Here is a 26400-nt window from a genome sequence, read left to right on the forward strand (position 1 = left end):
ATACGGTTGATGTCCCGAAGCGACTCTAGGTAACTAACTGCTCCCTGACCGTAAGCCTTAGGACAGAAACCATTACCCAGACCAAAGAAACCCTGTTATTTGAACGAATAGCCAGAAAATGATAAAAAAATTGTCAAACACAGATTCCCACCCCCAGCACTGCCGCCATCAGTGGAAATAAACTCCTGACCAGGTGCATCCATTTCCAACGCACCAGGAGCTCCCTGACCCCTTCCAAAGTAGCCATCTCAACACCAATTCCGACACTAACATTACCAAGGCCATGACTCTGACTTGAATTCGCACCTTTCAAGCCACTTCGGTTGGCACCCTGCTCGAAAAATTGGCTGTGGTCCCGATTCCCAGCCTCCAGCCCAAAGAGCATCCCGTTCGTGGAACTCATCACAATCCACGTGAATGGAACCATGACGATCGTCAGAAACCCGACAAGAGCAGCTTTGCGCCACGGCTGCTCCCTTGCCCCCTGATAAGCAGCGATGTAGAAGTATAGAATAGCCGTGGCGATCGAGATCGTAGGCAAGGAAATGTGCCCGTAGTGGTAGGTGCGGACCCATTGGTGCAGGAGTTGGGGTGGATGGGTAGATGTCTCGAGGAGAACAGGGACCGTGATTGTGCTGAGAGTTATCATTGCTCCTTTCATTCGAGAATGAGGGTATGAGTTATCTTTCCGCAAAGGGGGTTGGAAAGGTGAAGGGAGATACCAGAGAGAAAAGAGCCCGTGACGATGGCGGTGTTCTTGAGGGTTGTGAGGGAGGCCATGATTAGGCTGTACTTAATGTTGGCAGAAAGATTACTGGAAGCGCTGATATGCAGAATAAAGCTGTTTGTTTGACTGAACCCTGCTAGGCTGTGAGCAATTTTAAATCTACTCTTCCCTGTTGAGGCTGACCGGCAGCTCGGTGATGGTTGATCTCGCTGTCCGATGGAACGCACTGCGTTGTTGGAATGAACCCCGGACTGGAAGTAACACACTTGCATTGAATATCGAATGTGGCATATGGACTCAGTATACCATGCTGCATAGCGAGTAGCTACCTACTTCTTCGGGCCTGGAAATCCCTCAAACCCTTCTGTGACAACGCCCCGATCAATAAACTGCGTGATCCAGCCGATCGTCATCCTGCATGCGTTAGTGATTAGCCCTCATTTCCTTTATCTTGATTATCATTCCATCCAGCTGATTGACCTTCGCCAGAAGGGATGGGACGGGACGGCATAGGATTAAGGACGTACTTGCTTCTCTTCGTATCCGCGAAATTCTCATGGTCCCCTACAAGATGTTCCTTATACCAGGGGTCATCCTTGATTTTCTTGTAGTCCTCGAAGTTGCGAAATACCACTTGGCTAAAGCAGTCGTAGTCGGCAATATTCGCCATTTGCGGGTCCATGATCTCGTACATCAGTTCGCGCGTTTCGGTGGGGTTGTGGATCTTGCTTCTGTCAGGACATTTCTGACAGAGTACGGTATATGTCTTCAAGGAAAGATATGGTTGCGGTGGTGGATGCACGTACGACAGTCCATCTCAAAATACCATACTTGATCATCAGATCCTTTGTCAACGGTGCAGAGTGCTCAATCATGTGTTTGCGGTAAGCTTCCTCACTCATGCCTTGTTTGCGGTAGCCGAGGATAGTGAGGCAGAGGAGACGATCCTCGGAGGTGGTGGAGTTTGTTGCTGGGGGATTGGGAGTGGACATTTTCTTTGAATTGATGCGGGTGAATTCTGAGCTGGTCGATGTGGTTGATGAGTGAGGATGGGCGAGTGGAGGCTCCCTATATAATGCAAAATGACCCGAGACGAGATCCGGACAGCGGCGGGAAATTAAGCACAGATCGGGTCATTAAGCTGTTATCTACGACGATAGATCACATCGAGGCTTACTTCGTCGCGTCAAGGATAGTGAAATATGCATAGACCAGTGTTTTCATCTGTACCTATATACCATAACTCTAACAACCGAAAGCAACAGCGCAGCCCTTTCACTACCGGTTAACATACTGCCTAATTATAGTACTCTAATAGCCAGCTTCGCAGATCGCCGATGGTAGGATACTCCAGGAACAAACTACCAGTCACCGTGACCCCCAGCTCCTCCCGAAACTTCTCTGCTATCACCAGGCTCATCAAGCTGTCAACCCCGAGGTTGGCAAACGAGGCATCGTCCGTGAGATCCGAAAGCTCCAGCGCAGCTTCTTTGGCAATAAGCACAAGAGCTTTGGCTGCTACGCTGTCGCTCTCACCAGCGGCGGCTGGTGCAGCTGCAGGTGTAGGGCCAGGAGCAGGGGCCGGAGCAGGGGCTGGAGTAACTGACGCCGGTGCTGCAGGAGACTGGGCAACTGGTGCAGCTGCAGTAGCCGGGGTAGCGACTGGAACAGGCTCGGGTTTGGTTCTGGGGGCTGGCGTACTCGAAGCGGCGGCATGCGAAATGGCTCCTGCCTCTTCCGGTGCCGTGAAGAACCTATTAAGCAGGATGCGTGGATACCGCCGGAACTGGATTCCACCACACATCCCAATGATCGCCCCGTCTTGCATAATGTATACATCGCCGAGGTAAACAGTAGGATCCTCTTCGGTCTGAATCATCTTGACGTATGACCGGTATTTGGCACCTGCTACAAGCGGTTTGGCGAATCGCAGAGACTTCCATCCCGGAGTCACGCAGTAGTTGGCCTTGGTATCAATAGCGTCGGACACATTCATCACGAACCCAGCGAGATGCGCGACGCTGTCGATAAAGTAAGGCGGAATAGTCCAGGTGCCACTCTTCTCCGTGGACAGCGTGATATCGGCGAATGCTTCCAGCTCATGCAGAACCACAGACTGCATACCGCGGTACTTCTGCGCGTAGTCCACGAGGTTGTTGGCAAAGAGCAGGTAAGCCATATTGCGGGTAAAGCGGTTGGCAATGCCATCTTCCGCAAGTCGCTCCAAAGCCTCAATCCTACCCTGAACCAGATGCGTGCTTGGTATCCAAGACTTGAGCCACAGAGCCGCATCGTCGTATAATATCGAGGCACTTGCAAAAGGCTCATCCGCTGTGTTGTCATTGAGGACGTTCTGCCAGATGAGCTCAGCAACCCCCGAATTGATATCTGTGGTTGAAATGGTGACTCGGATATACTGCGGCTTTTTGGTGTTTTTCTGCGCAACAAGTCCCCTCAACACTACAAGATTGGCCATGTTCATATCAGGCGCCTTGCCACCTTTGACCAGGTTCTTGTACAGATACCCTCCCAGAGTAAAACCAATGTCGCCGTGTATAGACTATAAAATGTCAGATTATAATGGGGGCGCTGAGTGGAATACTTACCGAAGTTACCACACCGCATCCGTTCATCTTATGTCCATGTGCAGCATCCAAAAAATCTGGCTGCATCATATCGGACTGCATCACCACTTTACCCGCCGAGCCGTTGAAGCTCTCCTCGATAATCTGCTGAACAGTGGACGTCCTCAGCCCGGATGGTACGGAGGCCAATTGCCCTGTTTGCTGTGCCTTGAGTGACTTTTCGGCATCGTAAAAGGTGTTCCCTTTTGTCAATGCCCAGTCGCCGTTGTACTGGATCCAGTACGTCTTGTCGTTCCAGGCGTATGTAGGAAGGTCTAACAGCCTCAGCCCTTTTTCGAACGGGCGTTGGTATTCGTTCCATTCGATTGGCACACCAGCACAGTGCAAGGCAGTAAGACTATTACATAAAGTCACCCAGTTGTCCTCACCTCTCTTCATTGAGGCGACCGTCTCATTGACAGCTGGGAGAGTGGCATTCACAAAGCCCATGCAAACGGGATGCGGCCCAATTTCCACCCAAACAGTCTCTTCATCAACCGTCGAGAAAGTCTGTGCCATCTCAAGTGCGGATAAGAAGTTTACTGTCTCTCGTGTGGCACGGCGCATGTATTTAGCGGTAATGGTCTTGTCATCAAAAATGACTTTGCCCAACAGGGGAGATATCACGGGCATATTAGGCGCACGAAACAATACTCCATCCTTTGCAGCTTCTTCAAAGTCATCAAGGATAGCCTCTGTTTGTGAGGAGTGAAATGCAAATGCGACGTCAAGGCTGGTGCATCGATAGCCTACTGATTGTAGGATTTCAGACACAACCTCAACCTGCGCCTGCGATCCGCTGAGTACGGTTTCTTTTGGTCCGTTGATGCATGCAACTTCATAGTTCGTGCCCTCTAAGGCTTTCTCGATATCAGCCAAAGGAGCACGCACCGCCAGCATTTTGTGGCTGCCGATCTGACACTTTTCCTCCAGGAGCTGCGCACGACGGCCAACCAAGAAAAGAGCATCGCTAGCGGAAAGCACGCCCGCCACATGGAAAGCCGCATATTCGCCAAGACTATGACCGACAACAGCGTTGGGCTTGACCCCAAGTGAAATCCAATACTTGGCAAGAGCAATCTCCACTGACACAAGTGCTAGCTGCGTGACAACCGGCGAGTGAGCGTAGTCTTTCTCGTGGCTGCCATCCACTGCCGGAATAAAGCTAGGAAAACCTTGCCCTTGTGCCAAAGCGTCTAGATGAAGAAGTTGAGATCGAAAGTATGGAGAGTGATGGAACAACTCTAAGTTCATTGACTTGTACGATGCACCTTGACCTGTAAAGGCGAAGGCAACCTGGGGCGGCCCGGTGGCGGGAATGGGCTTGTGCGCTTCAACTTTATCTATGTAAGACAGAAGCTTCTTCTTCACTTGAGCTATATCAGTAGCAGCAACTGAAGCTCGGTGGTTGTGGTGGTAACGTCGGGCAGTCGTTGTGTAAGACAGGCTAGCCAAGGAGGTATCCGGATTTGCGTCGAGATAGGCGACAAGGCGCTCAAGGTTTTTCTTGAAAGAGATTTTGCTCTTTGCCGAGACATTGACAACATGAGCTGTCCGCGGGTCAACATAGTCTGTCTCCCTGAGCGGTGGCTCTTCGAGGCAAACGGTGGTATTTCCACCAGCTGCACTAAAGTTATTCACTACAGCATAGCGCTTTTTACCTTTCACTCGCGGCCATGGCACCTTCTGGTACGGAATGTGCAAGTTCCGCTTGTCCAAGTCTTTTGGGAATAAAGGGTTGAGGCTGTTTTTAATGCCAACATGCGGCGGGATGGCGTTTTTTTGGTACATTAGCAAGACCTTGAGGAGGGCAGTCACTCCAGCAACGGCCTCTCCATGTCCAACATTGGCCTTCACAGCACCGATATGGAGTGGTTGTTGGGCGCTTCGTCGCTTAGTGATCGGAGCGAAAATGTCAGTTATTGAAGTTATTTCAACTGAATCACCGGCCTGGGTACCAGTGCCGTGCATTTCGACAAAGCTGACATCCAGCGGGTCAATACCAGCGGAGCTCATGACTTGCCGGTACAAATAAGCCTGAGCACCAGCGTGCGGATGAGTGATTGAAATAGCTTCAGCCGAATGATTCGTTGCTGCAGCACGAATGATCCCGATGATATTGTCGTTGTCTGCCTCAGCATCTTCAAGGCGCTTCATCACGATTGAGCCTATACCGTCTGCGCGGCAATATCCATCGGCGTTAACATCCCATGTCTTACAGGCCCCCGGAGTCTTCGAAAGGAAGTGGCCATGGCTGAGACCAGCGAAAGCGTCGGAATTTGTGAGAACATTCATTCCACCGGCGACGACCATGTCAGTATCACCGTTCCACAAAGAGGTACAAGCAGCCTAACAACGTTAGTTTTTCTATAATTCAAGTGAAACCTCCATACCTGAATTGTGGCCAAACTTGACGAGCATGCAGTGTCGCAGCTGAAACTGGGACCGGAAAATTTGAAAAAGTAGTTTATGCGCCCCGGTCCAAAGGCACGACAACCGCCAGGGATGAAGTAAGTGCTAATTTCCTGAGCTGTATTGACCTCACGATAATCATCGCTAGCTTGACCATAGAATGTCCCAATGCGATGAAGGTTAGTGGCTGGTGTGCGATTAGCTACGTAACCCGCCCTCTCTAGTGCCTCATATGCGGTGACAATCGCAAGACGCTGCATTGGATCGGTTTGCTGTGCTTCCCTGGGCGACATATTGAAGAACGGTGCATCAAACAAGCCAGGCTCATCAATAAAGCATCCGTACGGTGTATGGCTCGTGTTGACCCTTTTCCCTTTCGGATCATAATGAGTCTCGACGTCAAATCTATCAGCAGGAATTTTTCTAGCTACGTCAAGCCCTTGCTCGAGCAGTTCCCAAAACTTTTCCGTATCAGTTGCTCCGCCAGGCATGCGGCATGACATGCCAATGATCGCAATTTTTGACTGTGCAGTTCCTCGCGGGATTTCCATATCAGATTTCTGAAGAATCCACGGAATCAACTCCTCGGTTGACGTTTCGAATCCTTGCAGTTTAGAGCCAAGAGCAGTCCGCAGATCGTTGATTGGCACCGAAATGCGGAAGACCAAAACATCACAGCTAGTTGCTGATGTTGCGTATGCCTGGTCAACAACGCCTTGGACGACATTATCCCATAGGATGGGCTGTGTGAGAAGTTCCAAGACTAGCTGCTCAAACAATCCTTTGGCCGTAGAAGCCGTAAATGGTCGGCCAGTTGAAGTCTGATAGACAGGAATTGCCGGCGAGTAAAGTGCATTTATGGAGTCCATAGATCTCGTGGATATGATCTCACGTGCATGTTGTTCGTTGTAGAGGTGTTTGGCATGGCACAGACCGCTGTACACAGGAAGGCTCACTACCCTGTGTCGCCTGAAGAATTCGGATAGGCGCAAAACACGCCTGATCCGTGACGGTGGACCACTAATTGTGACCGACCCCTCGTTCCAGGCACTGATAAATATCTTGCTAGGTTGGGGTGTTTTCTATCAAGATGTTGGTAAGCTTTAACGCGTTACCACGGTATGGCAGCTTACCTCTCTTGCGTGGATAGCGTCCAACTCAGCTTGGACTTCTTCAACCTTGGCGCCGGGAACAACAGAAGCCCAGGTGTCTGGGGAGCCGGACGTATCGCGAGGCTCGAGGTTCTGCGAGATCTCATCCACTAACGTTCCGAGACGGAAAGAAACTCGCACTACCTCGGCACCAATAACTGGGACGTCGGCCAATGCAGAGCATAAAGCAACAGCAGCGGTTGACAAAAGCCCAAGACCCAGGCCAGCCAGGTACGTGGACACGGCATGTAGGTCAAATCGTTCGGAAGCATTCTCATAGTAACTACAACAGTCAGCAGCCTCTTTGAAGTAAAGTCGTGGTACATGCCCTATCAGAGTCGCTATCTCTAGCACGCAGAGAAGAACACCCTCCAAGGATCCGCCAAGAGGACCCTTCCGAAGTTCGGGGTAGTCGGCAAGGTTCAAGACTGTTTCAAAGGCAGGAACAAGAGCCTTTACAGCCGTCGGTAACTGCCGCACTTCTTCACGGACAGCGAGTGTAGCTTCATGGATAAACCTAGCGAGGAGGGGATATCGTCTATCTTTGCTGTGGTTGTACAGACGGCGGAAGAGGCCTTGGAGATCATCCTTCGGGAGTTCGTTGCTAAAGTAAAGGAGCTTCATCTTGGAGTACTCCGGCAGTGAGCCTGATTGAGGAGTATATACGGGCATTCTGAGGCGATGGAACCACCAAGAGAAGGTGGAAAACAACAAAAAAAAAAAAGACAGGAAAATGCAGACTCGGCCTGAGATAATAAGGAGAGCAGTCTGCAAAATTGGAATCAAGTGCAAGACAGATTTTTGTTGCACCAGGTCAGCTTTATTGTGATCAATAAAGACTGCTATCAGGCTGCCAAGTGACAAGCGTCAGATCGGCCAATTTGACCGGGGCGGCATTCGGCGATGAGTACTCTGGACTCGTACTCGTACTCGGAATACTAGATCCCCGGTCGGAGTCCAGTCGATTTGCGGCTGACGGGGCTATTATTAGCAATGCCGATAGTATGGAAGTGTTGTAATGTTTATTTCGCCCAGTTCAGCTTGATATGTCCCAGATGATTCCAGCTTTTTTCCACTGCTCTCAATAAGGTGCAAAAGCATCGGCTAGACTTGGGGTTGTGCATTTTCTAACCAGACACAATGGCTCAGCCGCAGCAGCATAAAGGCGGGTACAAACAAATCAACAAAGCTCTCAACATATGTGCGTTTGAGGATTACCTTTCCGCCCAGCTAAAGCACTTGCCGCAACTTGCGGATGTAGAGCAGCTCAGTCCTCGAGTTATCCGTGTCCTGGGGCAGAACGCTGGGAAGGTAAATGCCCCGAATCGGCCTCTTTTCTAGCTAACGAATTCTGCGCAGTTCACTTTGCAGGGGACAAACACATATATTGTCGGCACCGGACCGCAAAGACTCATCATCGATACCGGCCAGGGAATTCCGGAATGGGCAGACATCCTCGATGCTACCCTCAAAGAACGCTCGATCTCCTTGTCGCACGTGTTCCTCTCGCACTGGCATGGTGATCATACCGGAGGAGTTCCGGATCTCCTTCGTCTTTACCCTAATCTTGCCGGCGCCATATACAAGAACTCCCCTGGCAGCGACCAACAGCCAATTGACGACGGCCAAGTCTTTCGTGTCGAGGGCGCTACTATTCGAGCAGTGCATGGCCCAGGGCACTCGCATGACCATATGTGCTTCATCCTCGAGGAGGAAAATGCCATGTTCACCGGAGACAACGTTCTTGGCCACGGCACCAGTGCAGTTGAAGAGCTAGGTGTTTATATGGAGACTCTTCGAAAGCTGAATTCACACCATTGTGCGGTTGGCTACCCCGCCCATGGCGACGTGATCACCAACCTTCCCGCGAAGATTGCTGGTGAACTAGCGCAGAAAATGAGACGAGAGAAGCAGGTCCTTTTGACACTGGACAGGATCAACAAGGAGTCCAGACGCACGGGACAAGGTAAGAAGGCTAGCTGTTACGGTTAAAGAGCTAGTGGTGCTGGTGCATGGAGATGGAATCGACGAGGAGGTTCGCAAGATGGCATTGGAGCCGTTTATCGACGAAGTGTTACGCAAACTGGCAGAGGATGGCAAGGTAGCATTCGAAATGCGAGGAGGTGTAAAACGATGGTTTGGAGTAGGAGTGCTTTAGTTAAGCGAGGCATTGGATGGAGTGAGGTTGGGATGCCAAGCCTGAAGCTTTCACTTTCTTTCATACTCCACCTTCGCTCTCCAACAACACATTAAACGGATTTCTACGATTGCCGACAACCTGTTCACTAGATTTATCAAACGATTTTGCTGCTGCCTAGATTGTCACTCTAAGATTATCAACTAAACGCAGATTACAGTCTACTTCAGTCCTCTGTTGACGCGCGTCTTTGTCCTTGGCGTGGATTCATCGACGTACGGTAATACACATCTAACCGTCAACTGCTCGCAGTCTCGACTCTACTATTCACCATATACACTGTATTGATGACCAAGCTGATCGGTTCGTGTCAACAGATAGACCGTGAGCGTCCAATTGCGCGTTGTAGCCGAAGTAGATAAGACGATGGCTAGGCCGTCTCTACTTCAGATATGCGCCGTTGACAGGGGAACTGCTTTCTGCGACACGAGGCAACAGACAAATTCCATAAACCCATTCTTGACGGGCTATACCACCCCGAACTCTGCCAAAGTGACGAGTGACGACAAAATAAGGTCGAATTTAGCATGCCCGCTAAGCTGGACTAAGACCGGTTGCGAATAGCGTGCCGATAGTTGCGGGTGGATCTGCAGTGCAGTACTAGCCGATTGGGTTATACTATGGATAGTTTCCGATCAGCTCAACGGCACTGAGCAAGCCACGCGAGATACCTTCCGACCCTCTCTTTTGCGGATTCCAAACATTCCCGTTGGCTTTTTGAAAGTTTCCTATCCGGTTTCCCGTTGATGAAGCGGTCATCTTCGAATCGCCTTTTGCGATGACAACTGCTAATGACCGGACAGCGGCGGTGATGTCGGTCACCGGGAACGACGTGGGGGCCGGTTAACCTGGGTCCGAAAGTCTCCACATCTATTCCGTTACCCGTAAGCGTACATCTGTACTCGTCTCCGAAGTAGGTACGAGTAGGGCGCCTGGCTTGGTTAATGCTTGATTTATAGTTTCGTTGAGATGGAGTTATCGGTCGAATGGGATTAACTGCGATGAGCAAAGTCCTTCTCCTCCGTTAAATCCGAGACCTGACTCCGGCAAATGCATGATAAAATCGGTTGTTGCTAGCACTATAGTGCATATGAATGGATTGCGGCTCCCAGGCCACTCTGGCTGATCACCATCACTGTCGGGGACAGCAAGACTTGACCCGCCCGAAACAAAAGGATCATGAGCATTGCCAGGGGCTGTTTCCCGGATCCCACTCTGGGCATCAGCTCAGGCCCCGGATGGAGTTTAGAGACTCCAATGGTATCCAACTGTAAGCTGACATCCAGCAGCTGGCCTGGTGCTATCAAAGCCAATGAACCAAGCGGTGGCCATGCGAGCATGGAGTCGAATCCTTCCTGCAGATGCTCTCTTACTTTAAGCCTGGGCCCCCTCATTTTCCCACGCTGTAATCCCCCGATTGATATCGCCTCACTCCCACTATGACATCTTCAGAGGGTCCAGGTATCCCCGCTATCAAAACTCCGCCAGTCAAGCTGCGAGGAAGCTGTCACGCATGTGCCCTGTCCAAATTGAAGTGCAGTCAAGATAAACCTACTTGCTCACGATGCGTCAAAAGAGGTACAGCATGTCAGTATCTCGCCAGCAAGCGCGCAGGTCGCAAACAAGGCAGTAAAACAGGCAGCTTCAAGTCATTCTACAATATGAAGACAGACTATTCCACGTCTATCAACAAAGATGATGATCGGAGGGAGCTCATGGAGGTGTCGACAGAGCTCATGCAATACGCTCTTCAGCAGGACCGAAGCCTCGAAGTATACCGAAGAAATCAATATCACCAGCGCACACCAAGCTATCCAGAGAGTATACCAAGTCTTCTCTCATCAACCGGCCCCGGAACCTCAGCTACAAGCCCTCTTACCTTGGGGCCCCCTGACTACGACGGTTATCTTGCTTCGCCTATATCTCTATCGCTTCTCGATGTGCCTGACATGGATTACTTCCCTGGAGCTGATATGAGCGCGAATGTCATGGATGGTTTTCCTGATCCTCCGTCATTCTTCCCATCTGGAGAACCGATACCAACGCTCCAAGAGAATATCTTGAAGACCAGTTTCGCGGATTCTCCCGTTCCGGCAAATTCGCCTTCAGTTCCTCCTACACCAGATGTAACCAGTGTTGGGACACCACGGCAATGTTTCTGTTTCCCACGTGCACTGACACTGCTGCGCGAACTCTTTCCAAACCCTTCACTATCATGCGTGACTCCCTCAAGTGAAAGTGGCAGTGCAAGTCCTCCTACAGTTCAACAAGTCATCACTAAAAATGAGCAGACTTTACGAGATATTACTGAGATCATAGAGTGCTCCTGCTCGGAAGACGGCTACACCATCACAATCATAACTCTTGCTGCCTTCAAAGTACTAGCCTGGTATAGCGCCGTAGCGCATATCTCCCCTATATCTGAAGACAGCCAAGCATTAGAAGAGATCGACAGGACACCGGCTGTTGTCAGGGGCTACAATATCGATGGTGAAGATCAAGGCCGCATGGCCGCACAGCTAGTTCTCAGCGAACTGCATCGCGTTCAACGATTAGTGGGCAATCTCTATCAGCGACTGAAAGACCAAGTCTCAGGCGGGAAGCCTGCTAGGTTGAGTACCACTGGGGTCAATGACAGCAATCATTACTCTCTCCCTTTTCATCTGCTGGAAAGGCTGGCGGTTGATCTCGGAGCTCAACTTCGGAGCCTGTCAAGTGAGATTGTCGACCGATTGCGGAGGGGTTGATTGTCAAACATTATCGTACCGGAATCCATATACCCTGTTCCATTGCGTTTCGTGCGCGCGTTGTATTTGCAACTTAGTTGTTACAATAAGACCTAGCATATGAGTGGTCGGAGTCTTTTTCCCGTGCTTATCAGTGCCGTAATAGTATCCATATTATGACCAGCGTATAGAGGGGTAATTTGGATTAAGGCTATTAAGTTCCCAATTGGACTGGGCAGTCCCGTTCAAGAACTAAATTTATATCCCCGAGCATATCAGCTCTCCTAGTTGGAATCCAAATGTGTTATGTCAGCGTCTGTGACTTTCAATGGCTCTATCCGCTGCGATCTTCTAGTCTAGATATTAACTAGTTGTACTAGAAAGTATCGAGCACAATAGCCAAGCTTCAGTGACAGTTTCTATCATCTAGTGCTCCCTCAATCAACACAGGTAGCCCTAGACCACCGGCTCGGTGCTTCAATGACCCTACCCAACGCACTACCTACTCGGCCCAGGTCCCCAAACACCACCAGCACTGAGAGTCACAATGACCCATTTCCCCGTCAACATCGCCAGTGACAAGCAGGAATTTGATCCAGAGCGCTGGGCAAAGACGCCTACTACCGAAAGCAGTGTTAACGGCGAGAATGGCACTGCTCCTACCTCTGGTCTTCCATCTCGGCACCCCTCGACCGGAATCTCCGTCCTCATTGTCGGTGCTGGAATGGGTGGACTGATGACGGCGTTAGAATGCTGGAGAAAGGGCCATGATGTTGCGGGAATTCTAGAACGGAGTGAGGGACCTGTGTATTCAGGTATTTTGTTGATACGTCTCGTGTATTCCCCCAGAGCATGAGAAACCGAGTAGTTAACTCTATACTTTCTCGAGATAGGAGATATCATTGTCATGCAGCCTTCTGCCGTATCTATAATCCGGCACTGGCCCGACATGCTCCATGATATGAAAGCGGAGCAAGTCCACGCCGTCGTTAGCTACGAAACTCATGATGGACGGCACATTTACGGCCCAACCGTCCCCTCGTTCAATGACCCCGAGCACCTGGAAACACGCAAAGGTCCATTTGTTGCCCCCGCTCAGGTTCGCCGGAAATTCTACCGCATGCTCCTGCGCCAGGTCGCAAGGTGCGGGCTCCGCGTTGAATATGGAAAGACGGTGAAGAGCTATTTTGAAGATGAAAAGGATGGCAAGGGCGGCGTTATAATCGCAACAACAGGAGAAGCAGAGGTCAGAGTGGCTGATATCGTCGTTGCAGCGGACGGCCTCAAATCTCCTTCAGAGATATTGATAGCCGGTCAGCATGTTCCTCCAAGATCAAGCGGGCTGAGTATCTATCGCACTGCATTTCCGAAAGATTTAGCAATGCAGAATGAGCTCGTACGGAAGCGATGGAGCGATAGTCCACCCATCTGGGAATACTGGCTTGGACCGGGCATGTATCTTGGTGTCTTCGTCGGCGACGATATTATCTCCTTCGGATTCACGCCCCGTGATGACATCGTTGAAGGCACAGCCACTGAATCATGGGAGCCTGATACAGATCCCGAGACTGTGGCGCAGGCTATGCTCTCCGGTGCAGGAGACTGGGATCCCGCTGTGCTAGCGCTCATTCGAAGCGCGCCGAAAGGCGCAATTGTTCATTGGCCTCTCCTCTGGCGGGACCTTCGCCGCGAGTGGACCTCACCTGCCGGACGGGTAGTGCAAGTCGGCGACAGCGCGCACAGCTTCATTCCTACCTCAGGAAACGGAGGCTCGCAGGCCTTGGAAGACGCAATCACGCTTGCAACATGCCTCCAATTAGCCGGAAGCTCGCAGCGTGCATATCTTGGGACCAAGATCTACAATCTTCTCCGGTATGAGCGGGTCTCTTGTGCACAAAAAATGTCGTTCGTGAATTCTCAGCTGAAGACGGGCACGGACTGGGATGCGATCTGGAAGGATCCGGCGAAGATCAGGACAAGGTTTCCTAAGTGGATCTTTCAGCATGATCCGGAGGCGTATGCATATGAAAAGTTCGGCGAGGCGTTTGCGCATTTACTTGATGGGAGAGAGTTTGTGAATACGAACTATCCTCCGGGCCATGAGTTTAGGGCTTGGACGGTGGAGGAGGTTTGGAGGAATATTGCAGATGGGAAGAGAGTGGAGGATTTGTTGGATGGTGATTGGTCTTAGTTACCTTTTCTCCAAAGATTTAGAATATATATTGATTTGGATATCATCAGTCGCAATGTGATTGAGCTTAAAGCTGGCGCTCAAGGCTAGATTCATAAATGGTTTGATATTCGTATTTCCCAGAAAATCTAAGTAGGGCGACCTAGCTAGCAGTTCATCCTTGATTAAGAGACAATGATTCTGATCTACTGATATCAAAGTCATTCTTCTCAACCATGGATACTTAACGAGTGCTACTCAGCAATAATGGTAACTCTTATATTCTCTTGGTCGGGCCAAATTGATCACATATTCACAGCTCGTGTTGCAACACGCTCATGCCCATCCTCAAGGCAGAAGTAATAGTATTATATGCAGGTAAAACATCGCTGTCCGTACTCGCATAATGCATCTAAGTCACCGAAACCTCTCTCTTATCCCCTGCGCCCAAGTTACATATCCCGATCGAGACTCGGGCACCGTACCCTTGCACACCATGTGCTTACGAACTTAGGGCTCTAATCATCCGTTTCTAAGAAACCTGAGCGCAAGATACATAAGGTAGGTAGGAAAGCACCAATGTCTCCAGCAATCCAACGTCTCTCCCTCGTGTCCTCCCACCTCAATTCCAACGTCAGCGCGCTCCCAAAAATGACCGCAACCACGCACGCCCCATACCGCCTCGAAGGCAAAGTTGCCCTTGTGACTGGCTCCGGCCGGGGAATCGGCGCAGCAATGGCCCTTGAACTAGGACGACTCGGTGCAAAGGTCGTGGTGAATTACGCTAACTCCCGTGAACCCGCTGAGAAATTAGTCCAGGAGATTAAAGAGCTGGGTACCGATGCGATCGCGCTGCAAGCCAACATCCGCAACGTGAGCGAGATTGTGAGGGTCATGGATGATGCAGTGGCGCATTTTGGGGGCCTGGATATTGTTTGTAGTAATGCGGGGGTTGTTAGTTTTGGGCATCTGGGCGAGGTCACAGAGGTATGAACCCGCTTTTCATTCGACTCCTGGTTGAGGTATTGACGATTTTTCATAGGAGGAATTCGACCGGGTCTTCAGTCTGAACACCCGCGCCCAGTTCTTCGTTGCGCGTGAAGCTTACCGCCACCTCAACACCCACGGCCGCATAATCCTCATGTCCTCCAACACTGCTAAAGAGTTCAGCGTCCCCCGGCACTCCGTGTACTCTGGCTCCAAGGGCGCAATTGAGTCCTTTGTGCGTGTGATGGCTAAAGACTGCGGCGACAAGCAGATTACCGTCAATGCTGTCGCCCCCGGGGGAACGGTGACGGACATGTTTTACGACGTGGCGCAGCATTATATTCCAAACGGCGAAAAACACAGCGCGGAAGAGCTGCAAAAAATGGCGGCAACGGTATCGCCGTTGAAGCGGAATGGGTTTCCAGTGGATATTGCAAAGGTTGTCGGTTTTCTGGCGAGTAGAGAAGCGGAGTGGGTGAACGGAAAGATCATTACCGTCGACGGAGGCGCTGCTTAGTTCTGCTAGATTTAGTAGCTAAGTCGTAGCCAGAACAATAAAATGGCACATTGCGTTGATGATCTAGGCTGCATTGAAATGGGTTCCACTCAAATATAGGTACCGGACACCGAAGGTCGGGGACCAAGTAAAACCCGCCTTCATACGGTACTTAGCAAGTCACCGACCTGAAGTACCCTTGCATGGTCTTCCCGTCCTAGACACTGTCTTGTGAGTTGGGATCGACTTAAAATATTGCTTTTGAGTCTACCTTTTCTCCGTTTGTCCCATCTTGTAGAGAAACAGGGACGGCACAATGACGCTGCAGCCAACATTTGAAGGTAGGACCCCTGAACAGTGTTTGAATGTGCATACTGATAGCCATCCAGACATTACGGGCTGTCAAGCTGCCCTGTTCGAATGGGCAGAGAGCTACGACAGCAAAGACTGGGATCGCTTAAAACAATGCATCGCCCCTTTCCTTCGCGTCAGCTTCCCAGTCTCGTCCTATATAATCAGTGCTGACGGTACCAGATCGATTACAGAGCCTTCTTGGACAAGCTCTGGGAGAAGATGCCGGCCGAAGAATTCGTGGCTATGGTCTCTCATCCCCACTTCTTGGGTAACCCACTCCTCAAAACGCAGCACTTTGTGGGAACAATGAAATGGGAGAAGGTCGACGACTCGAAAATAGTTGGGTATCATCAGATGAGAGTCGCCCATCAGAAACACCTTGATTCTCAGATGAAAGAAGTCGTTGCAAAAGGTCACGGTCATGGCTCAGCGACGGTGACGTACCGCAAGATCAATGGCGAGTGGAAGTTTGCCGGAATTGAACCGAATATACGATGGACTGAGTTTGGTGGAGAGGGGATCTTTGGACCCCCTGAGAAGGAAGAGAACGGAGTCGCTGCAGACGACCAAGTGATGAACTCGAATGGTTCGAGTGAGGTAGAGGAGAGGAATGGTCATGTGGTGAACAAAGCGGTTGAGGTCAGGTCCGTCTGATCATGTGTTAGACGGCTGGTATATCCATAAACTATATAATATCGCCTACAACCTATCGGGTAATTAGTTCCATATATCTTGGTACTGAGGAAAGGTAGTTTCTGCGTCGGAATCGCCTCTTGCTCCCCATCGGGGTTTGTGTAAGGCCGTTATTCGTGTTGCTTCACTGTTCGCGGTCATGTTCGGCTGCATATGCATTCTTCTGCTGTGTTGCCTGAAATATCCCGAGTGAGGTTCAGGCTCTATCGGTTGTGCTTATATAGCTCAGAACCTTTCCTGATGTGATTCTACTAATATATACTGCCCACCAATATATGGTGTCAAGGGACTTCCAGGACATGATGTCTAGTCTATCCGACCTTGAAACCCACGCCAGTGAGCTCACAAGCGCTGTCAAGACGATCATCTCGCAATGCCCTCGCCAAAATGCCGCCTCTCGCAGCAGAACTCAACCCCTCATCACCTCTAGCGCTTCCAAGGAAGCGCATCGAGCCCAACAATCGATCTTATCAACCATTTCTGGCCTCCAGAAGCTCCTCACCAGCCCAACCGACTTCCTCCACCACCTCGCCGTTCAGAACCAGCTGCTTGCCTGCCTACAATGGCTCGGAGAGTTCCAAGTCCTCGCTTGCATTCCCCTCACCGGCACCGTTCCCATAAAAGATGTCGCTGAGCTGGCCGGTGTCCCAGAGACTCATCTCTCACGTATTATCCGGATGACAGCCACCGCTGGCTTCCTGGATGAGCCAGACCCCGGTCAAGTCGCTCACAGCGCGCTCTCCGCTCCTTTCGTCACCAAACCGTCTTATCTTGACGCTGTGATGTTTTTGGCTGGCACCATTGCCCCTTCTGCTTTGCAGATGCCTACTGCAACGCAGCGATTTGGCGCGAGTTTGCGTCCGAACGAGACCGCGTACAACCTAGCTTTAAATAACCCAGCGACATTCGCCAGTACGTCTGAGCAACGGCCAAAGCTTCAACGCCAGTGGCCTGCTTTTCTTCAGTATGGGACCAGTGATACCGACGATCGAGTGACGGATCTGTTGTCGAGGCTGGACCATTTTCGAAGAGGAAGTATATCTGTCGTTGAGGTACTTCATCCAATCCATCTTCATTTTGAGATCATCCATACGATTGTCTAACCAATTGCCCAAATTATAGGTCAGCGCCCGCTCCCTCGACCGCGCAACAACCCTTGCAAACCTCTACCCATCCATCAACATCACAGTCCAAATCGCATCCCCAGCAGGCCCAACTGCCTGGTCACCAGCACACCCCAATCCCATCCGCCCCCCAACTCCCGGCGGTAGCCACAAACACGACGACCTTCGCGCACTCACTGCAAGCACGGCCAGTACAACACCGGCCTCTAGCCACAACCACACCCATACGCATACCACCAATAGCATACCCCAGGCCTCCAACATAACGATCCAACACCGGCTTCCAACAGCACCGCAACCCATTACCTCAGCAAATCTCTACATCCTACACCTCCCCTCTCCCTCACCAACAGTTCCTTTCGCCTCCCTTGCAACGCACATCCTCGCAGAACTCCGCTCACATCTCGACATCCTCCGCTCAAACCCATCGGCGACCCTGATTCTCACCCCGCGGCCCTTGCCTGAACCCTCAGCTGTGCATAGCGAGGTCGAAGCAAGCGCGCGACTGCGCGACTTGACGCTGATGCAGTTGGCAAATGAGCGTGAGATTGAGCTGGCGGAGTGGATTAATCTGCTGAGCAATGTCAGTGATAGTATGGGCCGGTTGGTGGTGGTGAATAAGATTCAGTCCAGAGAAAGCACGGTAGTTTTGTTGGAGATTCGGTACCAGGCCTATAACAGGTGACGGTTGGAAATTTTTTTTTGAGTTTGTGAGATGTTCAGGATGGTCCATCTATTTCATGCATCTATCAGGTCCTAAGACTGATTCCGCAACTGCCCGGATGGAACGGTTTGGAACGAGCGGATACAGTTCCGAACAAGCAGCTCATGTCGCACAAAATGGGCCTGAGTTCCTACGAAACTTCGACCTTGGTAAAGATAAAATTTCGGACATAGCTCGTTGAGAAACGTCGAAGGCAGGCCAATTATCTTTGATTTAGGGTTATCTAGGGCGCGCCGGGCCGGGCTAGGTAGAACTCCACTACTGAGAGTTAGAATGTAACCTTGCTCTGTCTTCACGTCATACAATCCTAGAAATCGAAAGTGAAGTCCATTAGCAGAATTTTCTATACAGGCCCGTGATTTCCGAACAGTAATACGCTCGGAATCTATGTGGCTCTATCTACACTCTGACCTAATTCGTGTTGATTGCGGCGGAAAATTCACCCCGCCAGCCGGAATAGGGCAAAGTAAGTTGAATCTTGGAACATGGTTACGACCGTATCATGTCGTCATGTCGCGATATCCTTGCGAAAGTAAATCGACCTTCTTATTCTTATTAGGTCGACCAGTCCCAGCGGAAGAAACGTGAAGAATGCATCCCACCGCACCGGCAACATGATGGTTGGGCTGTCTTTCGCACTCCTGAGCCTTCTGGGAGTTGTCGCAGCTGCAGCAAGCGGCCAGACGGCGCGGGTCTGGGCAGTATATGCATATACTATCAACGGAGAAACCATACCACGAGTCTTCCCGCGTTCAAGGGCATTGACACCGTACGGAGCATACCAACTTCATGAAGCCGGCTCGGCATTCCGAGGTCGATATGTCTCTGTAAAAGCCGGCGCCGATAGACCCGATGCAAGGATCGAGAATCTCTCTCCTTATCTGGTGGACAACGACGACATCAAAATCACCTCTACGCCTGATGTGGCCGTGCTCGCATCCGCCCAGGCATTCATGCAGGGTGTTTACCCGCCCCTGAATGAGTCGTTCAACACCACTTTCTTCGACAACCAACTGGAATTGGCCGATGGGTCTCTTATCTCTCCTCCGCTGGGTGGATATCAGTACCCTTCGATTGTTACCGTCGGCGCGGAAGACCCTCAGTCCCTCATGGTGTCCGGCCAGGCGCTTTGTTCAAGGCACGCTGCCGCAAATCTGGAGTACATTGCCAGCAAAGAGTTCTGGCGGACCTATGAAGAGTCAGCAGTATTTTACAACCGTCTTCATACTCTATCTTTGTCCGGTCACTTTGATACAAAGGCATCCAGCTATGCGAACGCAACCGCGATTGCCGAATTTCTGGACTACCAGGTGGTGCATAATGAATCCCTTTTACATAGTCTAAGTGCAGAGGACATCAAGCGCGCACGTTGGTATGCTGGCCGATATGTCTTTGCGACGAATGGAAACACGTCGGCATCCGGCACAACCGTTGACGGCGGTATCCGGACAATCGCAGGCCAAGGCCTCGCATCAAGTGTTCTAAACGCTTTCGAGACAACCATCCAGAACCGAGGCGCTAATGGGAAGATGACACTTCAGTTCGGCAACTACCAAACCGCTGTGTCCTTCACCTCACTTTTGCAGCTGGCCACCACAAGTCCAAACTTTACTTCGTCCCTGCCGCGTCCAGGATCGTCCCTTGTCCTGGAACTGTTCAGCCTGGAGAGCGAGAGATACCCTACGTACCCCGACCCGGCGCAGCTCTACGTTCGATTCCTCCTGCACAATGGAACACGGGCTGAATTCGTGCCTTATCCGCTGTTTGGACATGGCCCGAGCAATACGGCCATCCCATTCAGTGAGTTCCAAGCTGAGATGCAAAGAATGGCATTAGGGTCAACCGAAGATTGGTGCCGTCGTTGTAACTCGTCCGCTGTGTTCTGCTCGGGGGTTGTAAAACCACTGCCACGACAGTCGGCCGCCAGCAAGGCGCGAAAGGACCGCGGTGGAATCAGTGCTGCTGTTGCTGGAGTTATCGGATCTGTCGTTACTATCGCGGTTTTAGCACTGATCGGTGTTGTCGGATTCTTTTTATGTCTGCGCACCAAGCGGTTGCGGAATCCCGGTCTTGGAGGCTTCAAGAGGGATAGCAAGATGGCAAGTGATTCGGACCTGACCTTTAAGAATCCGCAATGGGGGGATGCAATAAAGGCTCCCACCGCTTCAGCCAAAGGACATGAGCGGCATGGCAGCTGGGAGATGAAGAACAAATGCCCTCCACGGCTTGTCGAGCAGACTGTTGGGCCATCGTCTCTTGCGGATGAGCTGGAAGAGGAATGGGACCTTCACGATACTGCGCCCGTCAGGCCTCGCGAGCATGTTTGATACACACAGAAGTAGGGTTGTTAGTTTTGGTAATGGTGAAGTTAAGGTTCCCGGGCTGCGTGACCTTTCTTTTCCTGCCCAGTAATCAACTCATAAGCTGCTCTGTAATCCACTCATCGGCAACGGGATGTTGTGGTGAGCTCTTTCCTCATCAACATGACAATGCTTCCTTCCACTTTCCCCTTCACTCAGCCAAACACGAGTGGATTCCCCTTCTCCTTTTTCTCTTCGCTTGTCAACAACTCGCAATCCTCTTCCTCTGCTCTATACAACCCAGGCGTCGCTGAAACCACGCTCTAATACTTTCATTTTTTTTTAGCAATTTGAAACCGACATTCGTGGGTACACATTCATTTATCCGATAGCAATGACCAAATACGACATTCAGACCCTCTTGGCAGCAAAGCCGAATGCTCACATAGACCTTGAAAGGTTCAGCGACCAGGCTTTTACTAGTACGTTCCGTGCAGAGTACATTAGTAATGATGCTGACATACCGGCTTTCTAGACAACCTAGTCCGGTCAAATGTCCTATCCGAGCAGTCTGTCAACCGGCCAAGAAACGCGTCCGGCGGTCATTCCCGTCGCAATGGGATGACACCTTTAGTCCTGAATACGCAGAACGCGCCCCGTCAGCCGGACCATGAAACTTTGTCATCATCTAATTCGCAGTTTGATGATGCATTCGTGCGATTCATTGAGCAGCACACTTCTCCAAAGCCACAGCGCGTCACTGCCGGGGGCCGTATCGTGCCGATGAACCCATGGGATTCTCCTCCCAAATGGAGTCTTCCATTGAGCTCGAAAGCTGCAAGTGCTGCGAACAGCGACATGTCCAAAGCTGTTTGTTCAACTGCAAAAAATGAGCCGAAATCTAAACCAGAAAATCGACCGAAACAGCAGGCGCCCAACCCTGAGAGCAGGGCGCCTAAGACAAACCCCTTGCCCGCAGGTACGGCCCCAGTTCATCGTAGTCTGGTAAAGGTGAATGCTGATTTGTCACCAATCCTTAGATGCTGCCAATGCGCCATGCTTTCATCCCCTCAGCAGCACAAGCCCGTTTCAACATGCTAGTGTCCCTCCCGCAACTCAGCCGGCACAAGGAACTCCGTTATCCGCTTATCCAGCACTTGGGATTAGTGGGGATGGCTTCTTGAATGCTTTCGCTCAACCACCAACCCCGTCGCAGCTGGTTGGTGCGCAAGCTCCCCCGGCCACATTCGCCTTCCAGCCGCAGCCATCTGCCGTGACGACACCCAACTTCCCGGGCTGGCATGGCATGAATACACTTTCACCTGCCGCGTTCAGTCCGTACCAGGGGAGTTTTACACCAACCCCTTCTGGACTTGGTGCTCAGTGGCCTCAGCTTCCTCAGCTGCCCCAACTCCCTCAGTTGCCGCAGCTCCCTCCGTTGCCTCCGTTTCCCCAGCTTCCACAAATGCCCCAGCTTGCTCAAGCTTCTCCGGTTGTTAGCAGTCAGGTGCCTGCCTCTGGACAGCAATTCGTCCCTTCATATTTTCAGGACGCTGTCTATCAAAAATCACTCGAGGACGCCACCAAGCAGTACGATGCGCTTTCCGCGCAACTCTCTCAGATCGACAGGTTCACTGCAATGCATGCGTGGGTCATTGATCCCGAGACGAAAAAGCTTCTGGTTGAGCAACGAAAGAGCTTGGTACGAGAACTTGATACCGTGAGACTGTATAAGGAGCATTTGCAGGTGCTTTTCGGAAAACACCTGATGAACAGCCCTGCGAAAAGTCGTCAGGAACGTATTCCTGTCCCGGTTACACCTCCCAGGAAAGAAGCCTGGGAGACGCCTACCAAGTCCAAATCAAGGTCATTGTCCCCTACAGTTCGCAACCTCTACCGCACCATTGAAGAAACTGACGAGCGCGGAGAACCAATCGATGGACTTCTTCGAGCGCTATCAGGCGCCTCTAAAGGCCTTGCGAAGAGGTTGAGTGAAGAACGCAAAAAGTCCTTTTGTGTAGCTGCTGAGCAGTCCCCAAGGGAGTTGCCTAGTAGGGGTAGCACGTTTGTCAAAGCGAAGGAGGAATCTTTGCACGAAGCACCGGAGAAAGCCGAGTACGCCCAGCCCGTGCAGGTGTCAAGAAGGCTTTGGCAGTCAGATCCCAACCCACACCCTCCGCTACTTTCGCAATGCTTCAACAAGGATTGGAGCCCGGTTTTGCAGAAGTCGGCTGCTCCAGCCATTTCTCAGAATGTCACCGCCCATGCTTTCCTTCCTTCTTTTGATGGCGCGGGAAGATCAGCCGATGGCTTCGAATTGATTTGATTTGGAGTGGAGTGAGCAAGGGGTAAACTTATCCGCATCGAGACCACGATGCGCATTTGGGGATTGGAGGGAGCTGTTTGCGTTGGCGTTAAGGGGTTGAATGAGTCTACAACTGATAAGATGGACAATGAACATCTGGCCCCGCGAAGAACTTTTGTATCCTTAGTACTGACTTGATAGTTACGCATAATTCGATTCTCTAAATAATGAAAGTGGTTGTGCAGTGAGTCGACTGCTTTTGACTCGCGTTCATTAATAATGGTGGCCATTCCTGACTCAGCCCCGTGGGAGAATCTCCCAGTTTGGTGTAACTCCACCTCTCCATTTAACGTCGGCAATAGTCGAGCAGTAGTCAATCCGCCGTTCTTGATGGATTGACCATCCCACGGTTAATCGCTTCATCTCGCCCCCGCTCTTTATACGATCTCTCCGTCCCTCTTTATCGCATACAACTTATCGTTCATCGACTCCGACTCCTCCTATTTCACCGCCCCCTTCCTTATGCCTCTCCAAATTTCCTAATTCCACGCCGCCAATACCACCTCCCTTCCCCCGCGCTCCTTCACCCGTTCCAGGCCTCGTCGCCGAATCAAACTATCTTTGATATCACGCCTTCATCCTTTGCCGCTCATCTCCGTCTTGGATAGGCACGAGTGCTCTACTCGCAAATCTCTCGGGCTTGATTAGGCAGTGTTGTGGGGATGACGCAGCTTTTTGCTTCCAGTCCGTCCCCTGCGGCAAACGAGAAACGTGGAGGTCATCCAAGCCTATCCATGCCTACCAAGAAGCACCCCAACGATTCAACCCATTTACCGACAAAGATTAAGAACTTTTTCCGCATCAACAGCTCAAGCAGCACATCTTCTCATCAGTCCAGCAACCACGTCAACAGCTCTGACCGGGATACCGGTTCCTCGACCCCTGTCAAACATGAGCCTAAATCCACCTTTCGGCAGTCGCGATTTCTCCCAATGATCGGTCGCAACCGCTCTGCTACGGTTGCCAGTGAGGGAAATCCATTAGACGAAGCAATCTCCCCGACCGCGACAGCAAATCCGTATTTCGTCCACCAGGGCCAGCCCGCCCTGCAGCATCGCAACGACGGCTCGATACCCTCTTCGCCTCCAGACACCCCAGAGTTACAAGTTGATGGTGTTTCAGCGGCGGAACAAGCTACCACAGCCAACAAAGAGGAACTCGCTCGGAAACTACGCCGTGTCGCTTCGGCTCCGAACGCCCAGGGCTTGTTTACTGCTACCGATTCAGATGGCCGACCCCAGACTGCAGAGCTGGGTAAGGAACCTCTGGTGCACTCGGGAGCTGCAGGCTCCCCTGTCGGTCTGGTTGAGGTGAGCTCAAACACAGACCAGGATGGAAATCTTACCGTTCCGCAACCTGGCTCCGGCAAGCTTCCTGCTGTCACTCAAGTTCGCACTTCTAGCGGTGGTTTCCGTCGAACATACAGCTCCAACTCGATCAAAGTACGAAATGTGGAAGTCGGACCCGCTAGCTTTGACAAGATCAAGCTCATCGGCAAAGGCGATGTCGGCAAAGTTTATCTTGTTAGGGAAAAGAAGTCGACACGCTTATATGCCATGAAGGGTAAGTTTATGCAGTCCTTGTGAGAGCGAGCTGGACTGACAGTGCGTAGTTCTCAGTAAGAAGGAGATGATTAAGCGGAACAAGATCAAACGTGCATTGGCAGAACAAGAAATTCTCGCCACCAGTAATCATCCCTTCATTGTTACCTTATATCACTCCTTCCAGTCAGAGGACTATCTTTACCTTTGTATGGAATACTGCAGCGGCGGGGAGTTCTTCCGAGGTATGATCATGCCGCGAGCTTGGTGCTACGTGCTTGCTGATGTCACTTCGTACTCATAGCTCTCCAAACCCGGCCCGGAAAATGTATTTCTGAAGACGCTGCTCGATTTTATGCAGCCGAGGTCACTGCCGCCCTTGAGTATCTCCATCTGATGGGTTTCATCTATCGTGATTTGAAGCCAGAAAGTGGGTATCCCAAACTTGTTCGTGAATAAACAACTGACTCATTCGTCTCGCAGATATTCTGCTACATCAATCGGGGCATATTATGCTTTCGGATTTCGATCTCTCGAAACAGTCAGGACCAGGGGGTGCACCTACGATGATTCCCGCACGAAGCGGCAATTCCAACACGTCTCTCCCTACAATTGACACCAAGTCTTGTATTGCCGACTTCAGAACCAACTCCTTTGTTGGCACCGAAGAGTACATTGCGCCGGAGGTGATCAAAGGGTGCGGTCATACCAGTGCTGTAGATTGGTGGACTCTGGGCATCCTGATCTACGAGATGCTCTACGGAACGACACCCTTCAAGGGCAAAAACAGGAATGCAACCTTTGGTAATATTCTCCGCGACGAAGTACCGTTTCCAGAACAAGGAGGTGCACAACAAATATCCAAGTATGTTATCACCGAATTCTGGTTAGTCGCAGTACTAACCAAGTTACAGCATTTGCAAATCTTTGATCCGCAAGCTACTGATCAAAGACGAGACAAAGCGCCTTGGGGCTCGAGCTGGCGCCTCGGACGTAAAAACTCATCCCTTCTTCCGGCAAACGCAGTGGGCATTGATTCGCCATATGAAACCGCCTATGATCCCTCACCAAAGCCGCGGAAATGAGACAGTCAACTTCCGCAATGTCAAAGAAAGCGCAAGCGTTGACATTGGCGAAAAGAATCCTTCCAAGATGAAGGGAGTCCCCTTGAATTCCGGCCTCGCCACGCCCAACGGCGAAATAGCAGACCCCTTTGAAGAGTTCAACAGCGTCACTCTTCACCACGACGGCGATTTTTAATCGGCTCAGACCACGGTACAACATTCACCGCTCCTGCATGATAGACGAAACTGTTCGAGCGCACCCTGTATTGCTATCATTTCACGATTATGATGCATGAAAGTTAATCTGTATTCGAAGTCTTTCACTTTTACTCGGCGTTTTGAGGCGTTTAGATTTTCGTGGGACCCGTCCCACCAATTTGCTGGAAACCATCTTGGGTGGATATCGATTTGCTTCAAGTTTGCGCTTTGCATATGCTACCTCTTCAATGCCTGTCTTTGGACTGAAGCCATGGTATACTATCCTTGTTCCGTCTTACCACATCATTTCCCGTCTCGCAGTCAGTTGTCGCCTTGCCTCAACTACTTACATATCATTCTTGCGATCTCGGCGTTAGCGATCTCGGGTCATGCTTCGCAACTCTCCTGTTCTACTGTGTTTGTCTAAATCACATTTTGTGATTGTCTCTTTCTTTGTGCTGTTTTTACTTTTTTTTTGTTTCAAAGCGCTTTCGCTCCCCCTATTTGTCAGATAAGTCTGGATTGAGCAAACTGCCGGGGACTTGCA

General features: G+C 51.0%; 11 protein-coding genes across 11 annotated transcripts, besides 3 other annotated features; 9 read left to right on the top strand and 2 right to left on the bottom strand.

Moving 5' to 3' along the window:
• Positions 1-20846: part of a sequence feature (contig 1.5 561..450355(-1)) that runs on past the window's edge.
• On the bottom strand, positions 128-1719 carry ANIA_10022 (uncharacterized protein; the record flags this gene model as incomplete). The annotated part of the gene is made up of 5 exons (XM_652663.2): positions 128-654; positions 723-868; positions 1061-1141; positions 1255-1472; positions 1534-1719. The coding sequence occupies 5 exons, from the start codon at positions 1717-1719 to the stop codon at positions 134-136; spliced, it is 1152 nt and encodes a 383-aa protein (XP_657755.2). The 3' UTR covers positions 128-133.
• tpcC (protein mdpG) lies at positions 2025-7586 on the bottom strand (the record flags this gene model as incomplete). Its single annotated transcript, XM_652662.1, has 4 exons — positions 2025-3287; positions 3334-5700; positions 5745-6845; positions 6897-7586. The coding sequence occupies 4 exons, from the start codon at positions 7584-7586 to the stop codon at positions 2025-2027; spliced, it is 5421 nt and encodes a 1806-aa protein (XP_657754.1).
• tpcB (metallo-beta-lactamase type thioesterase mdpF) lies at positions 8055-9072 on the top strand (the record flags this gene model as incomplete). The annotated part of the gene is made up of 3 exons (XM_652661.1): positions 8055-8225; positions 8286-8880; positions 8915-9072. 3 exons carry the CDS (start codon positions 8055-8057, stop codon positions 9070-9072), a joined length of 924 nt encoding a protein of 307 aa, XP_657753.1.
• On the top strand, positions 10551-11858 carry ANIA_00148 (protein mdpE; the record flags this gene model as incomplete). The annotated part of the gene is made up of 1 exon (XM_652660.1): positions 10551-11858. The coding sequence occupies one exon, from the start codon at positions 10551-10553 to the stop codon at positions 11856-11858; it is 1308 nt and encodes a 435-aa protein (XP_657752.1).
• ANIA_00147 (protein mdpD) lies at positions 12385-14028 on the top strand (the record flags this gene model as incomplete). Its single annotated transcript, XM_652659.1, has 2 exons — positions 12385-12652; positions 12731-14028. The coding sequence occupies 2 exons, from the start codon at positions 12385-12387 to the stop codon at positions 14026-14028; spliced, it is 1566 nt and encodes a 521-aa protein (XP_657751.1).
• ANIA_00146 (2,4-dienoyl-CoA reductase (NADPH) mdpC) lies at positions 14659-15511 on the top strand (the record flags this gene model as incomplete). Its single annotated transcript, XM_652658.1, has 2 exons — positions 14659-14994; positions 15050-15511. The coding sequence occupies 2 exons, from the start codon at positions 14659-14661 to the stop codon at positions 15509-15511; spliced, it is 798 nt and encodes a 265-aa protein (XP_657750.1).
• arp1 (scytalone dehydratase arp1) lies at positions 15807-16498 on the top strand (the record flags this gene model as incomplete). Its single annotated transcript, XM_050611050.1, has 2 exons — positions 15807-15977; positions 16025-16498. 2 exons carry the CDS (start codon positions 15807-15809, stop codon positions 16496-16498), a joined length of 645 nt encoding a protein of 214 aa, XP_050469318.1.
• On the top strand, positions 16837-18346 carry ANIA_10021 (uncharacterized protein; the record flags this gene model as incomplete). Its single annotated transcript, XM_652657.2, has 2 exons — positions 16837-17589; positions 17660-18346. The coding sequence occupies 2 exons, from the start codon at positions 16837-16839 to the stop codon at positions 18344-18346; spliced, it is 1440 nt and encodes a 479-aa protein (XP_657749.2).
• Positions 19000-20769, top strand: ANIA_10039 (uncharacterized protein; the record flags this gene model as incomplete). The annotated part of the gene is made up of 1 exon (XM_050611051.1): positions 19000-20769. The coding sequence occupies one exon, from the start codon at positions 19000-19002 to the stop codon at positions 20710-20712; it is 1713 nt and encodes a 570-aa protein (XP_050469319.1). The 3' UTR covers positions 20713-20769.
• Positions 20847-23311: a sequence feature (contig 1.246 1..2465(1)).
• Positions 21080-23011, top strand: ANIA_09540 (uncharacterized protein; the record flags this gene model as incomplete). Its single annotated transcript, XM_050611052.1, has 3 exons — positions 21080-21167; positions 21221-21664; positions 21726-23011. 3 exons carry the CDS (start codon positions 21080-21082, stop codon positions 23009-23011), a joined length of 1818 nt encoding a protein of 605 aa, XP_050469320.1.
• Positions 23312-26400: part of a sequence feature (contig 1.4 576..155056(-1)) that runs on past the window's edge.
• ANIA_00144 (protein nrc2) lies at positions 23785-25851 on the top strand (the record flags this gene model as incomplete). Its single annotated transcript, XM_652656.1, has 5 exons — positions 23785-24613; positions 24663-24836; positions 24896-25021; positions 25075-25477; positions 25665-25851. The coding sequence occupies 5 exons, from the start codon at positions 23785-23787 to the stop codon at positions 25849-25851; spliced, it is 1719 nt and encodes a 572-aa protein (XP_657748.1).

Source organism: Aspergillus nidulans, chromosome VIII, assembly GCF_000011425.1.
Source record: "Aspergillus nidulans FGSC A4 chromosome VIII".
Lineage (NCBI taxonomy): Eukaryota > Fungi > Ascomycota > Eurotiomycetes > Eurotiales > Aspergillaceae > Aspergillus > Aspergillus nidulans.